The 14,346-nt window shown below is 45.7% G+C and overlaps 1 protein-coding gene across 1 annotated transcript; it reads left to right on the plus strand.

The window, feature by feature from the left end:
- Positions 1-1,802: 1,802 nt before the first annotated feature.
- SERTM2 (serine rich and transmembrane domain containing 2) lies at positions 1,803-8,672 on the plus strand. Its single transcript, XM_053956154.1, has 2 exons — positions 1,803-2,123; positions 5,235-8,672. The coding sequence occupies exon 2, from the start codon at positions 5,825-5,827 to the stop codon at positions 6,098-6,100; it is 276 nt and encodes a 91-aa protein (XP_053812129.1). The 5' UTR covers positions 1,803-2,123; positions 5,235-5,824; the 3' UTR covers positions 6,101-8,672.
- Positions 8,673-14,346: the final 5,674 nt, after the last annotated feature.

Raw genomic sequence — 14,346 nt, forward strand, 5'->3', positions numbered from 1 at the left:
CTCATTAGCATTTTGTAGCAAGCAAGGATGCAAGGTTTCAACATATCTGTCTCTTCTGGGTCTCATAAATTCAACCAACAACGTAATTCCTGCTTAAACAGAGCTCTCACTTGTTTCTTCTTAAATGCAAGGACGTGTACCAAGGGTTTGGAGGTGCTGTCAGGTGGTTTGTTGGTAAAGCAGCAATTGTAGCAATTCCAGGCGAAAAATACACAGTCTTCCTTCTGCTTTATCACTGTACTTTCACTCCTATGTGCCTAGCAGGGAATGGAGGCATAGACTGCAATATTGGGGACAGCACTTGATATTGAAAAAAAAAAAAAAAAAAAAAAAAAAAAACAACAAAAAAAAAAAACACTAAAATCAGCAGTCAAAGCTGCCTTTTATGTCTTGGTTTACAGAGTTCATCCCTGCACAGAAGCATGGAGGAATTGGGGTTTCTTTTAAGGGACTATGCTTTATTTATCTAAAGAGTGCTGCATTGTAATAATACACTGTCCTTGTGAGCTCCAGAGACTGAGGAGCCTTTAGAGAGATGGATTTATAATGCATCCCAGGAGTATGAAAGAGCTGTGCAGCTCTGGCTTTCATTACCCTTTGGCCCCTCTGCTCAGGCTGTGGCCATGGGGAACCAGAGAGAAAAAGCTATTCTAGGAGACAGTTTGGAGATTAAATGTCTCTATTTCACCACACAGAAAGCTGCAGAGAGCGAGAATTAACAGGTCTTTCCCAAACCCCTGTGTGGGACCTACTTTTCAGAGGGGAAGCTTGTTTCCAGTGCCCCAAACACAGGCCATGAAGGACAATCCACAAGCCCAGGGGTCAGAGTGGGGCTGTGGGCGAGGTTCACCCCATGAAGGTGCCTCCAGCCCTTGCTGGGGCACAGGGACACAGGCACACTAAATACAGCTGCACACAGCTGCCCAAGCTCAGTGCTCAGAGCTGCAAACCGCATCCCGTGTGCCACTCACCTCCTCTGCTGCTGACACCTTGGGGACAGCTGCAATGCATCCCAAACTGACCTCTGACACAAAACATCCCCACTCTGTCAGGCCGGGAGGGTGAAGAAATGCAGGTCAAGAGGTGTGGCAATCAGAGGGATCCGCGTGGTTTGGGTTCTCACCCAGCCCTGGCTCCTTCTGCCTCACTTCTGTGGCATCTCGTCTGTAAATTTGTGCTTCACACATTTGTAAATTGGCGAAAATCATTTTTTCCCACAACACTGCCGAGTTGGGGTTATGCTTATTCTTGCAGTTTCAAACTACTCAGGGGAGGCAGGACCTGTAAACTCAACACAGCCCTTCCCAAACCACCAACCAGCGGGCACAGGGACAAAAATGCACCAAAAGCCCCACGGCCAAAGAGCAATGCTTGGGGACTGTCCTGAGCGCTGGAAGGTGACACGTGTCCGTGCTCCAGACAGCATCCCAGCTAGGAGCCCTCACCAGAAGGCACAAAACAAAAACAAAACAAAAACAAACAAACAAACAAACAAACAAAAAAAAAAAACCACCAAAACCCTTGCACCCCCCACAAAATGAAATGAAATGAAATGAGAGGAACTGCTCAGCTGCCCTCCAGGGACAGCTGACTCCTCACCCTCTCACTCCTCAACCAGCAGGCAGCGCATCCTTGCAAGCACGAAAGAGTTAAGCCGAGCCTCGCACAAACTTTGCAGTGAGCTGAGCTCAGAGCGTCCCTCCCTTCGCTCGGAGCCGGAGCTCGGCTCGTCCCCTCCTGGTGCTGCCGAGGGAGGGAAGGAGGGAGGGAGGCGTCTGCCTGCCTCCATGCCCCAGAGCTGCTCAGCCAGAGAAGCTCCTCGCCCCTTCCCCTGCCGCCCGCAGGGAGCCAGCGGTGCCTCCATCAGCAGAGCCACCCTGCTCTGGTGGCATCCCGGGGTCGGGAGGGAGAGCCATCCCTGCCTGCCACGGAGATAACAGCAGAGGAGGAGAAGCGCACTTGGCTGGAAGGACGCTGTCCTGACTCCAGCGGTAGGACAGCAGATCCTTTCTGCACAGATCCACCGCCTGGGAGGAGATGTTCCCAGGGACATCGCCAGCAAGCTCGTGGTCTGAAGCAGGGACTCTGGTGCCTCATCCCAACACTGCTGCCTGCTCGGAAAGGTAACTCTGCTTTCCTCTCTTCTCTCCCCGTGCCCCAGCACGGCCAGCACTCTCACACGTGTTCAGCATGAGAACAAAATAGCTTCTCTGCCACTAAAAGAGGAGACGCAATCACCCCCATGCCTCTCTTCTGCCCCCCAGACCCTCCCTGGGTCTGAGGGAGGAAATGCAAGCCATGGATGGAATTGATAGTTTTGATGTTTTCTTTGCGTTTCTTCAGTGCTGACATTTTTCTGTAAAGGTGACCCGGACAGAACACACGTGGTGCCGTGTGTTCAAACCCAAACCATCCTGTCCTTGCCAGCCGGTTGGGTGCACTTGAAGAAGCTACACAAGTAATTGTTCTGTTTTTTCCCACTTACCTGTTTGTGAGAGCCAGAGTGGGAGGAGAAGCCAAGGGGAACTCAGGAAAGTTGCCTGCACTTTCAGAGATGCTGTGCTGGCAAGTGGTGCTCGCACTGAACATGGGAGTAGAAGCAAGCAGGTGGGCAAGACAAAAATATTTACTGCAGCTGCAGAGTCAATCTGTGCTGCCTGTGTGCACTGTTTGGGGAAAATCTTTCTTTCTGCTCCCCTGTGACCTCCAAACATGCAGAGTAGAGCAATGCAGGCTTCATGAACACTCCCCAGACCTGGAGCTCCCCAGACCCTGATAGCTGCAGTGGGAGGCTGCTAATGTCAGTGCCCATGAAGTTTTGGCTGATGAATTTCCTGGCTCAGCAACACTCTGGGGAAAAAAAACCCTTCTCCTGTTGTATATGAAGGCTTCTATTTTCATTGCAGATTTTTATTAAATGAAATGTGTTGGGTTTGGGTTTGGGTTTTTTTAATCCCTGATTAAAAAAAGCCACAAACTGATAAAAAAAACCTCAGTGTCTGCTTGGAATCAGTCTGCACCCACTGAGCACCAGCGATCACTCAGAATTGTTCAGCCAGAGAATGACTAAATCTTGGAAGCTGAGATCACAGGGAATGCTCCTGTGTCCGTGAACTTGAGGGCTCCTCACGGAAACCAGTGAGGTTCTGCCTCCTCTAGTGTGAGTCGTACACCGTTATAGCCTGACCTGCTCTACACACAGAATTATTGCCTATCGCTTATTTTCACATCATGTTGGTCTCTACAGTCATTCAGCTTCTCTTCCTTAAAGGGAAGTGTACAAAATCTAAATCTACTGGTATCCAAAGAGATGTGCTCAATGGGGTAATTGGTAGACTGCAAAGCAAAAAAATCTTTGGGGTTGCCTGGAGCTATTGAATTATTTCTGGCTTACTTCTGGAGAAGATGCAGTTAATGTTGCAGCTTCCAATAGTCTGCATAGTTGATTGCTCCTGACAAATCTATAGTTGAGCCTAAAAAAAACCCAAACAGTGCCAGCTCCCCATTGCTAATACTTCTTACTATTAATCTGCTCCTTTTATCAATAAATACCCAGCTGAGCTTTACTAATTCAGCATCTTGGTTTGTAGTTAATTATTGAACTTCAGACTAATGTCCTTAGCATTCTGCAGTCTAATTTTATGAAGGATATAAAGCCATTAGGCTCTCTGCTCGTTAAGGAGAGAAACCAGCTCTGGCTTTTTCTCTCAGTAACAGAGCAGATGGGATGGCAAAGACATTGCTCTGTACTTTAACTCACACAAGTGTCAGATTCCAGACTGGTTGCACTTCATTATCAGCAGAGAAATCATATTGTAAGAACAGAATTTAATACAATTATCTTCACACCCTCTATTTCCCACCTGCTGTGTAACATGAGAATATTCTTCACAGGGGAAGAATTTCCATTTATAGATTCCAAGTGTGAAAATCACAGTTATTGCCCTGTAATTGAGAGCAAAAGAGCCTGGCTGCCCTGCCCATTCCTCTGCATCAGCACCAAACCCTCTGCCAGAGTAAATGGCTCCAGAGGGGTTGGGTCAGCCCCTGGAAAAACACTGAGCTTGCCCACAGCCTCCCTCACACAGCAGAGCTCAGAGTCCACTGCCCACACAGCAACTGGAGAAGTCAAATCCCCAGGTCATTTTTTCCATCAGCAATTTGGGCCAGTTTGTTACTGAGCAGGATCTGGTCCAGTATTCCCTAACCTGGATAGCTGTTATCTCAAATGCTTTGGTGCTGAAGAAGGAGCTGGGAAGCAAAGTGTATCCAAGCACCCATGTTCCTTCTCCAAAAACTCAGCAAATCAGGTGTTTCCCCATCACACGAGCCAAAGCAGGTCTTGCTTGCTTGTAGTGAAAGTTTGAGTCCCTTGAAAGTCAAAATATTTTGCAGCAATATGTCATTTAGGTGAACTGTTTACATGTCAGAGCTTTTATCCTATTGACCTAATGTTTCATTTATTCTGATTATCATATATTACCATAAATATATATATTATCATATATATTATCATATATATATTATTATATATATTACCATATATTAGTATATTACTATGCTAATATTACTCTATTTACATCTTGTGTAGGTCTATAGGCAGTGAACATTATAAATGATTGAATCAGTTTTTTTGGTGCTTTCATTTTTGTTTCAGCTAAAATCAAAGCTCTGGTCTTACCAGAGCAGAACATTATGCTTTTGAATGTACCATTTACAGTGAAATTTCAGAATTTTCATTTCTGTTTCCAGCTGGAAGAACTGAAACAGCAAAAATGTTAAGATTCCCCCAATTTCTAGTAAGTTCTGTTGCCAGGAGGTGAGGGAAGTGTCACATCCTGCAGCAGAGTTGCTCCAGGGGGACAGGTAGGGCTCTGGACAGCTGCCAGGTGCATCCAGCCTCAGAAAAAGAGGGTGCTGAGACACAATAAATGAGACACATGGTGAAAAACAATGCTTGGATTCATATCTCCCCTTCCTCTCTGACATCTGATTCCACAGCTTGTGGGGCCTTCTTGTACCCTTAAGTAATGTGTTACCAGAGAGGGCATCAACAATTAGATTTGTACAGTGTTTTTCTGAAGTTAAATACTCAGTGCTTCTCCTCATCTCAAAGTGTCTCACAGGAGCATGACTGGGGTTTTCTTTTCTAACTGCTCTAAAGATACCACGTGCAGGCTAGGCTATTTTGGTACCTGGTGTCATTTCTCTCTCTCACACTTTTTTCCCTTTAGAAAGCTGACTTTTTGACCATTCCAAATGAGAAACTCAGAACTCCATACTCCTTAAGCCCTGAATTAGGAGAGAAGAGATCCCCCAGATGTTTGGCAAAGCAGAAAACAACCTTCCCCAGCTCACCCAAGGATAAACCACCTGCTGTGGGAGAGAGAAGCTGGCAGAAAGCTGATTGCTCAGTGTGTCTGGAAAAACAACGCTTGCAAAGACCAAAGCTGTGCAAACCTTCACAGCTCAGCTTGAGAGAAGGACCAAAGCTTTTCACCATCCAAAGGAGGTGACCTACCAAAAGGAGGCCTAAAGTATTTTTAGGATAAAATAAAAGCCAGAAGGAAGTGTAAAGCACAAGTGTGATGCTCGCTGTCATTATGACAGCAACGTGCAAAATGGTCTGTGGAGGCCTGTCCCTCGCAGTTTGCTCAGTTGTGTGAGCAGCAGCCTTGACACCGAGAGGATGGAGCATCTCTTGCAGAAGCCATCATGCCATCTGTGCTAAGTTCCCTCTCCTGACCTCCTTTGTGAGTCTGGTGGGGGGAGACAGGAGATCTGAAGGTAAACACGGAAAATGGACCAAAGCTGACAGAGAGCAATGACTGAGATTTATTTCAAGTTCCGCGGAAACCTGACTGGCCGTGTCCACCTTCCAACTCTGGCTACTGAAGTAGACACAACAGCAGACAAATATTCCGGCCTCTATGTGTACGTGGGGTTGTTCCTAACCCTCCTGGCTCTCCTCCTGATCCTGCTGTTCTCCATGCTCCTGCGCCTGAAGCACGTTGTGTCCCCCATCACCTCCCCAGAGAGCACTGAGAACGGGCAGCAGTTCACAGACGTGGAAATGCACAGCAGGATCCCCACCACTTAGGGAGCCCACAGCAAAGAGGGCTCCGTGCTTGGGAAAGGTGTTTTGTTCAGCAAAGGTGGTGGAAAGAAGCTCTGGCTGCCTGTTGAGCCCCACGACTTCTTGCAGAAGCCTCAGCAGCATCTGGAGAGTGTCGCTGGCTGCTGGCACCAAAATCGACATCACAGAAACCTGCTGCCGTCAGGGAAGGCTCACACCCCTCTAAAAGCCTTGCAGAAAATGGGAAAAACCACATTAATGACAGCCAAAAACCCAGAGAAACATAGCAGAATGTGTCCTGGAGCCTATGTTTGGTGACCTCTCTGAATCAACGAAGTTTAAGTGGTGTAAGGGGGAAGAGCCCACGGGACACACAGAGAAATTGTCAGTGGCTTGAAAATTCTCAGGCATTTCTCCCATTCAAGAAGGAAAACATTAAATTGTTCTCTTTCACTTGAATGGCAATTAAACAATGGAGTTTCACAAATATAAAAATGTTTCATCACCTGCTGGAACTATGTCTTTCTGGCATTAGAACCCATTTAGTGAATAGTTGCACACCAGACATCAAAAAGAGACAGAACTTTAAAGAGGAAAGAGAACAAAGCCAAAATTTAAGCAAGGTTTAAAATAAAAAGAAGCAGCAGCAGCAGGAAATGAGATTAAAAAACTTATAAGACACTCTACCTCTTCCTTTCTCCTCCTTTATATTAACTGAGCTGAATACAAACATTTTATGCTCCCATGCTTTTAGGCTCCCCAGTATCACTCAGTTATTAAAATGCAGTGTAAGTTTTGGGAGCCCAATTGACATTGCTCTCCTAAGAGACTCAAGTTCATAATAACATGTTCTCTCATATCCATATTGGGTTTTCTTCCTCAAAAGACAGACGAGTTCTTCCAAAGTTTTTTTCATTTCTTTCCCTCCAAAGAAAGCTGAGGAAATGCCCAGGCCTGGCACTGCAATAAGGAATAGTGGGAACAGCTTTGGACACAGACTAATAGGGAACATGCAGATGGAAAATAAACTCACTGAGCACTGAAAGATACGATTGCATTCAAATATCCTGATGGAATCTCATAGGGGAAAGAAATGTTTATTTGAATTTATGGAACAACAATTTGACCCAGTGCTATGAGTGACGTACAGAGGTAGCCTTTGCTTCTGTGGATGGAAGAGATGGAACCAAATATGGCAAAGCACTCCTGGGAGAACCACTGCCTCTCACAGGAAAACCTTCAGTGAATTGTTTCAGCCACATCTCTAAAGGGCAGGTATTTTACACAGCTTATCCACTTTATTACAGTCTAACTCTAGTTCAGCAATAAAACCCCCTGGATGTTTTCCACAGATACATACACTCTTATTTGCCAATTCCCCTCTCTCCAAGGGCTTGGAAAGTGTAAAGTCCTCACACAAACCCAGTGCAAAATTAGAGAAGACACTGTCACATGGACCTGTGATAGTAGCACAAATTTTTTCTTCAAATGCTCTGTGTACAACTGGATTTTTGCTCACTTTGGGTGAGCTGTTTGGACTGGGACTATCTGGGCTTTTACAGATGGTTGGCAGGGGGGAAGCAGAATGACCACTGACATGCCCACTGGGTGTGTGGGCAGGACTAGTGCTACTTCTCACTGATGTATTGAGTACAAAACCTTTTAAACATTGCTTCCTTATAATTCCTTTTGAATGATTTCTTGAATAATTCCTTTTTACTTCATTAACCCCTGTGAATCACAGAATCCCAGAATGGTTTGGGTTAGAAAGAACCTTAAAGATCACCTTGTTCCACCCCCTGCCATGGCCAGGGACACCTTCCACTATCCCAGGTTGCTCCAAGCCCCTGTCCCACTGGCTTGGGACAGTGAGCTAGAACAGTGATTGTGTGAGGGAATACTGCAAAAAAATCACTCTCAGCAGTGTCTCTCCATGCCATGCTTGGCTGTGTTTCCCTGGAAAAATGGCAGGATTCAGGTTATCCTCTATGGGGACAACACCAGGCAGGATGGTGGCTTCACACCACGTCTGAAGATTGGCTCCTCGACTCTCAGTACTGCACAAGAGCCAAAATTTTGTGTGATGATTAGGATATTAATCCAACTAAGACAGATGGCTACTGAGTTAGTCAATGACATTTAAAATTAACAAAAATCTATGCTGCTCAAATTGGTTTGTTATGTGTCATTCATTGAGCCATCATGAGGCAGCCTCGCCCAGGCTCAACATCTGACTTACCCTGGAAAACTTCTCCATTCAAGAGCTACCACTTACCTAGACCTGTTCTAACGTACTAAATCAGCAACTAAACCATATTAGATTCCCAGCACAACTATCTGCAGAAAAGCCTTGTATCCAAGAGTCTGCAGGACAGACTCAGCTTCTACTGACATAAAATATCAGACCTACTGATGGAAAATGACAGCATCAAATTCTGAGTGATCTGATCTCAGCCAAAATGGACCCTGAGGTACAGGTCAGGACTGAGCTTCTTTCCATCACACTAAGGAATGTTAATTCACAAGAGTCTCACAACACATTAAAACTTATTCAGCAACTGTCCTTTAAATAAATGAATAATCTCTTTATATATCAGATGGTATCTTTGGGCAGACTGGGTATTTTTATAGAGTACTCTTATGGAAGGCTGCCCTATCTTCTCACAGGAAAATGACAAGTTTCCTTTCCAAAGCTTGATTTCACATGAAGTCTCTGTCCCACTTGACACATTCTACAGTGGCACTCAGGGTGCCTCATTTTTCTGTAAAATGCCAGTATATTTTAAAACTTTTCCCACTGAGAAATAGAAGAATGCTTTTTCCCTCTTCTCATTATCATTTGCAGTGTCCCAGACCTGAGGGATGTGTCTGGGAAAGGAGACTGTTGGGATGTGTTGGCCTGTGTTTGGTGAGTGGCCTCTAGTGGAGTTTGGCATTCTTTGGCTTTAAGAAGTGGTTACTGGTACTTTTGCACAGTTTTGCTGCATCTTGGAGCACTACAGGTCTCACAGCCATCCCCTTCCCCTCCTGCAGGCTTTTTCCTCTGCTTATTACCCACTGCTGATACTCCAGGCTGGCAGTGACGAGGAGTGTCAAGGCAATTAAAAGGAAGTTCAGGGCACTGGGTCAAGTGGTTGATAGGACAGGAGCACAGGTAGTGTTCTGCTCAGTCCCTTTGGTGGCAGAGAAAAACGATGAAAGAAATAGGAGAACTCACATCATTAACAAGTGGCTCAAGGGTTGGTGTCATCGGCAAAATTTCAGATTCTTTGATCGTGGGGCAACTTTTATGGCACCTTCTCTACTGGAACCAGATGGGATACATCTCTCTGTTAAGGGCAGAAGAATTTTAGCTCATGAACTGGCAGAACTTGTTGAGAGGGCTTTAAACTAGGTCTGAAGGGGAAGGGGATTCCGCTGGGTTGTCTGGAAGCAGGCCCAAGGGTGGTAAGCCTGAGTTAGGGGTGAAATCAGCAGCCCAGCTGAGGTGCATGTACACCAATGCACGCAGCATGGGCAACAAACAGGCAGAGCTAGAGGCCGTGGTGCAGCAGCAGAGCTATGATGTAATTGCCATCACAGAAACATGGTGGGATGACTCACATGGCCAGAGTGCTGCACTGGATGGCTACAAGCTCTTCAGGAGAGATGGGAAAGGGAGAAGAGGTGGAGGGGTGGCCCTTTATATTAGGGAGGTTTTGGATGTCATAGGTATTGAAACTAATGAGAATGAAGTTGAGTCCCTATGGGTAAGAATTAAGGAGAAGGCCACCAAGGCTGACATCCTACTTGGAGTCTGCTATCGTCCACCCAACCAGGATGAAGAGGTGGACAACTTATTCTATAAGCAGCTAGAGAATGTTTCAGGATCATCAGCCCTTGTTCTTGTAGGCGACTTCAACCTACCAGACATCTGCTGGGAACTTAATACAGCAGAAAAACAGCAATCTAGAAAGTTTTTAGAGTGTGTGGAGGATAACTTTTTGTCAGAACTGGTGGGCAAGCCCACCAGGGGAGGGACTATGTTAGACCTGTTGTTCACAAATAGAGATGGACTGGTGGGAGATGTGGAGGATGGAGGACTCTTGGGGCACAGTGATCATGAAATTATAGAATTCTCGATAATTGGTGAAATAAGGAGGAATATCAATAAGATCTCTACACTGGACTTCCAGAGGGCAGACTTTGGCCTATTTAAGAGACTTATTCAGAGAGTTCCTTGGGAAACAGTCCTTGAAAACAAAGGAGTCCAGGAGAGATGGGTGTGCTTCAAAACAGAGATCTTGAGGGCACAAGAACAGAATGTCCCTGTGTACTGAAAGATGAGTCGACAAGGTAAATGTCCAGTCTGGATGAGCAATGAGGGTTTGAAAGAACTTAGAAATAAAAAAAAAGATGTATCATCTTTTTAAGGAGGGACTGATTTCTCAGGAAGTATTTAAGAGAACTGCTAGGGCATGTAGAAAAAAAAAATAGAGAGGCCAAAGCTCAGTTTGAACTTAACTTGGCAACTTCTGTTAGAAATAATAAAAAAAGTTTTTACAAATATATTAATGGTAAAAGGAAGAGTATAACCTGTTCCTTAGTGGATGAGGCAGGCAACCTAGTAACTAAAGATGAGGAAAAAGCAGAAATGCTTAATGCCTTCTTCACCTCAGTCTTTAGTGGTAAGACAGCTTGTCCTCAAGAAAACTGTCCTCAGGCATTGGTAGGTGGTGCCAGGGAGCAGAATGGTCCTCTTGTTATCCAAGAGGAGGCAGTCAGAGAACTGCTGGGACACTTGGATATTTATAAATCAATGGGACCAGATGGGATCCATCCCAGGGTGATGAGGGAGCTGGCAGATGAGCTTGTGAAGCCGCTCTCCATCATTTATCAGGAGTCGTGGCTCACTGGTGAGGTTCTAGATGATTGGAAACTGGCCAATGTGACACCCATTTATAAAAAAAGGTAGGAAGGAAGATCCTGGTAATTACAGGCCAGTTAGCCTGACCTCAGTACCAGGTAAGATAATGGAGCAGTTCATACTGAGTGCTATCACACAGCACTTACAGGATGGCCAGGGTGTCAGACCCAGCCAGCAGGGGTTTAGGAGGGGTAGATCGTGTTTGACCAACCTGGTCTCCTTCTATGACCAGGTGACCCATCTGGTGGATGTGGATGTTGTCTATTTGGACTCCAGCAAGGCCTTTGACACTGTCTCCCACAGCACACTCCTAGAAAAGCTGGCAGCCCATGGCTTGGACAGGAGCACTCTGTGCTGGGTTCAGAACTGGCTGGATGGTCGGCCCAGAGAGTGGTGGTGAATGGTGCAGCATCCAGCTGGTGACCAGTCACCAGTGGTGTCCCTCAGGGATCTGTACTGGGACCAGTTCTATTTAATATTTTTATAGATGACATGGATGAGGGTATTGAGTCCTTCATTAGTAAATTTGCAGACAACACTAAGCTGGGAGCTTGTGTTGATCTATTGGAAGGGAGGAGGGCTCTGCAGAGAGACTTAGATCGGTTGGATTGATGGGCAGAGTCCAACAGCATGAAGTTTAATAAGTCTAAGTGTCGAGTTCTACATTTTGGCTACAAAAATCCCCTACAGCGTTACAGGCTGGGGACAGTGTGGCTGGACTGTGTTCAGGCGGAAAGGGACCTGGTCGACTGCTGGTCGACTGCTGGTTGAACATGAGCCAGCTGTGTGCCCTGGTGGCCAAAAAGGCCAATGGCTCCTGGCCTCTATCAGCAATAGTGTGACCAGCAGGAGTAGGGAGGTCATTCTCCCCCTTTACTCAGCACTGGTGAGGGCACAGCTCGAGTGCTGTGTCCAGTTCTGAGCCCCTCAGTTTGGGAAGGACGTTGAGACGCTCGAGCGCGTCCAGAGAAGGGCAAGAAGGCTGGTGAGGGGCTGGGAACACAAACCCTGTGAGGAACGTTTGAAGGAGCTGGGGTTGTTTAGCCTGGAGAAGAGGAGGCTCAGAGGTGACCTCATTGCTCTCCACAACTCCCTGAAGGGAGATGCAGACAGGTGGGGTCGGTCTCTTCCACCGGGCAGCACTGACAGAACAAGAGGACACAGCCTCAAGCTACATCAGGGAAGGTACAGGTTGGATATTAGGAAAAAAAAATTCACTGAAAGAATAATAAAGTACTGGAATTGTCTTCCCAGGGAGGTGGTAGAATCACCATCTCCAGATGTGTTTAAAAAAAGACTGGACATGGCACTTGGTGCTATAGTCTAGTTGAGGTGTTAGGGCATAGATTGGACTTGATGATTTTAGAGGTCTCTTCCAACCTCATTATTCTGTGATTCTGTGAACTTCTTTCCATCACACTAAGGAATGTTAATTCACAAGAGTCTCACAACACATTAAAACTTATTCAGCAACTGTCCTTTAAATAAATGAATAATCTCTTTATATATCAGATGGTATCTTTGGGCAGACTGGGTATTTTTATAGAGTACTCTTATGGAAGGCTGCCCTATCTTCTCACAGGAAAATGACAAGTTTCCTTTCCAAAGCTTGATTTCACATGAAGTCTCTGTCCCACTTGACACATTCTACAGTGGCACTCAGGGTGCTTCATTTTTCTGTAAAATGCCAGTATATTTTAAAACTTTTCCCACTGAGAAATAGAAGAATGCTTTTCCCCTCTTCTCATTATCATTTGCAGTGTCCCAGACCTGAGGGATGTGTCTGGGAAAGGAGACTGTTGGGATGTGTTGGCCTGTGTTTAGCATTCTTTGGCTTTAAGAAGTGGTTACTGGAACTTCTGCCCAGTTTTGCTGCATCTTGGAGCACTGCAGGTCTCACAGCCATCCCCTTCCCCTCCTGCAGGCTGTTCCCTTCCCACTTGTCCATGTGCAATAGAAAATGTGTTTTTTTACAAAAATAAGAGGCACAGTGCTACCAATGGTGAGTCACTGACTGCTCTGTACATTCCCACCTGTGGGTCTGAAGGACCAGCTCACAAAAAGGCTCAGGTGGTGCCACTATTCCAAACCAACTGCTGGCCACAGGGAGTGTTTGGGCAAGAAAAGCCTCTACCAGTCTGTATGAGTATTATTTGAACCAGCACAGTTTGCCCCCATCCTTACTCCCATCAGACACTGGAAATAAATTGAGTATTGAGTAAATTCCTCACCTCCTCCATGCCCTGTGGGTGGGGGAAGACAGCCACCTGTTGTTCTGAAGGAGCAGAAAACACACCCAAGCATCACCGCCCCTGCTGGGTGGGGCTGTGAGGCCAGAGCCAGCCTCTCACCAAAAAAAACCACCAGTGCTCCCAAACCTCCCAGGGTTCTTAGTCTGGGAGCTGTCAGGAGTACGGTGTGACTCCCCAAACCATACAGGATTAATCCTTGGGTAATCTCACCCACGTGGTTTCCATCCACAAGCATGAATTTTCTGTATTAACAGACCCTTAAGTATCGAGCAGAAAGGGTGGATATGTAGAATATCTCCATGTCAGAATAAACATAAATATTTTCATGTCCTCTCAGAGCTGCAGAGAAAAACTTGATTTTGCAAACAACATAACTCAGCAGAGGATCAACCCTGATCCTTGATCCCTCCCAAAGGACCTTTTTGGATTTTACTTGAAAAGGAAATTAAAAAAAATCGTTAAAAACCCAAAAATTATGTGAAATCACCCATCCATTTAACTGACAGCATGAATGGAAACTTAGATGTATGACCTATCCTCACTAGGAATTGATATATCCTTACATACCCTTACCCTGCAGTCACTGATGAGGCAGCTGCTCAGGAGGGAAGTGCAGTATTTAGGAATACTCCATTTTAGGGAGTTCCAGCTTTAGGGCAGTCTGGAGAGCAGGAGACGTGCAGACAACTCCCCTGTGCTAATGCCACAAGTCACCTGCTTTGCCACAGGTTAGGCAGCAAGTGAGGTGAAACCGTGGAATGGCTGCTCTTTTTTTTCAAAGATGCATCTTTGTGTTGTGTCTACGCTTCAGCTTAATTCTGGTATGGGCAGAAAGTTTGTTCACAGTCTATTCATGTGCCCTGCAAAAAATGGGCAGTGACATTCATGACTAAAAATTCAGATGCAGATAGATCTGGAAAGGGGAAATCCCAAACAGTATTTTGTTGGTACACGAGGTGTAGACTCAAATGTTGACATTTTGGTAGAAAAATAAAGCTGGAGATGGTGAAGTCTGCTCGAGCTTTGCAGTGGGCTCAAAAGAAGTCTACACAGAATGTTAAGGAAAAAAAATAAATACCTGTGGATTGGGGAACGTATTTCAGTTATGGTTC

The sequence above is a fragment of the Vidua chalybeata genome, chromosome 14 (assembly GCF_026979565.1).
Source record: "Vidua chalybeata isolate OUT-0048 chromosome 14, bVidCha1 merged haplotype, whole genome shotgun sequence".
Taxonomy (NCBI): Eukaryota; Metazoa; Chordata; class Aves; order Passeriformes; family Viduidae; genus Vidua; species Vidua chalybeata.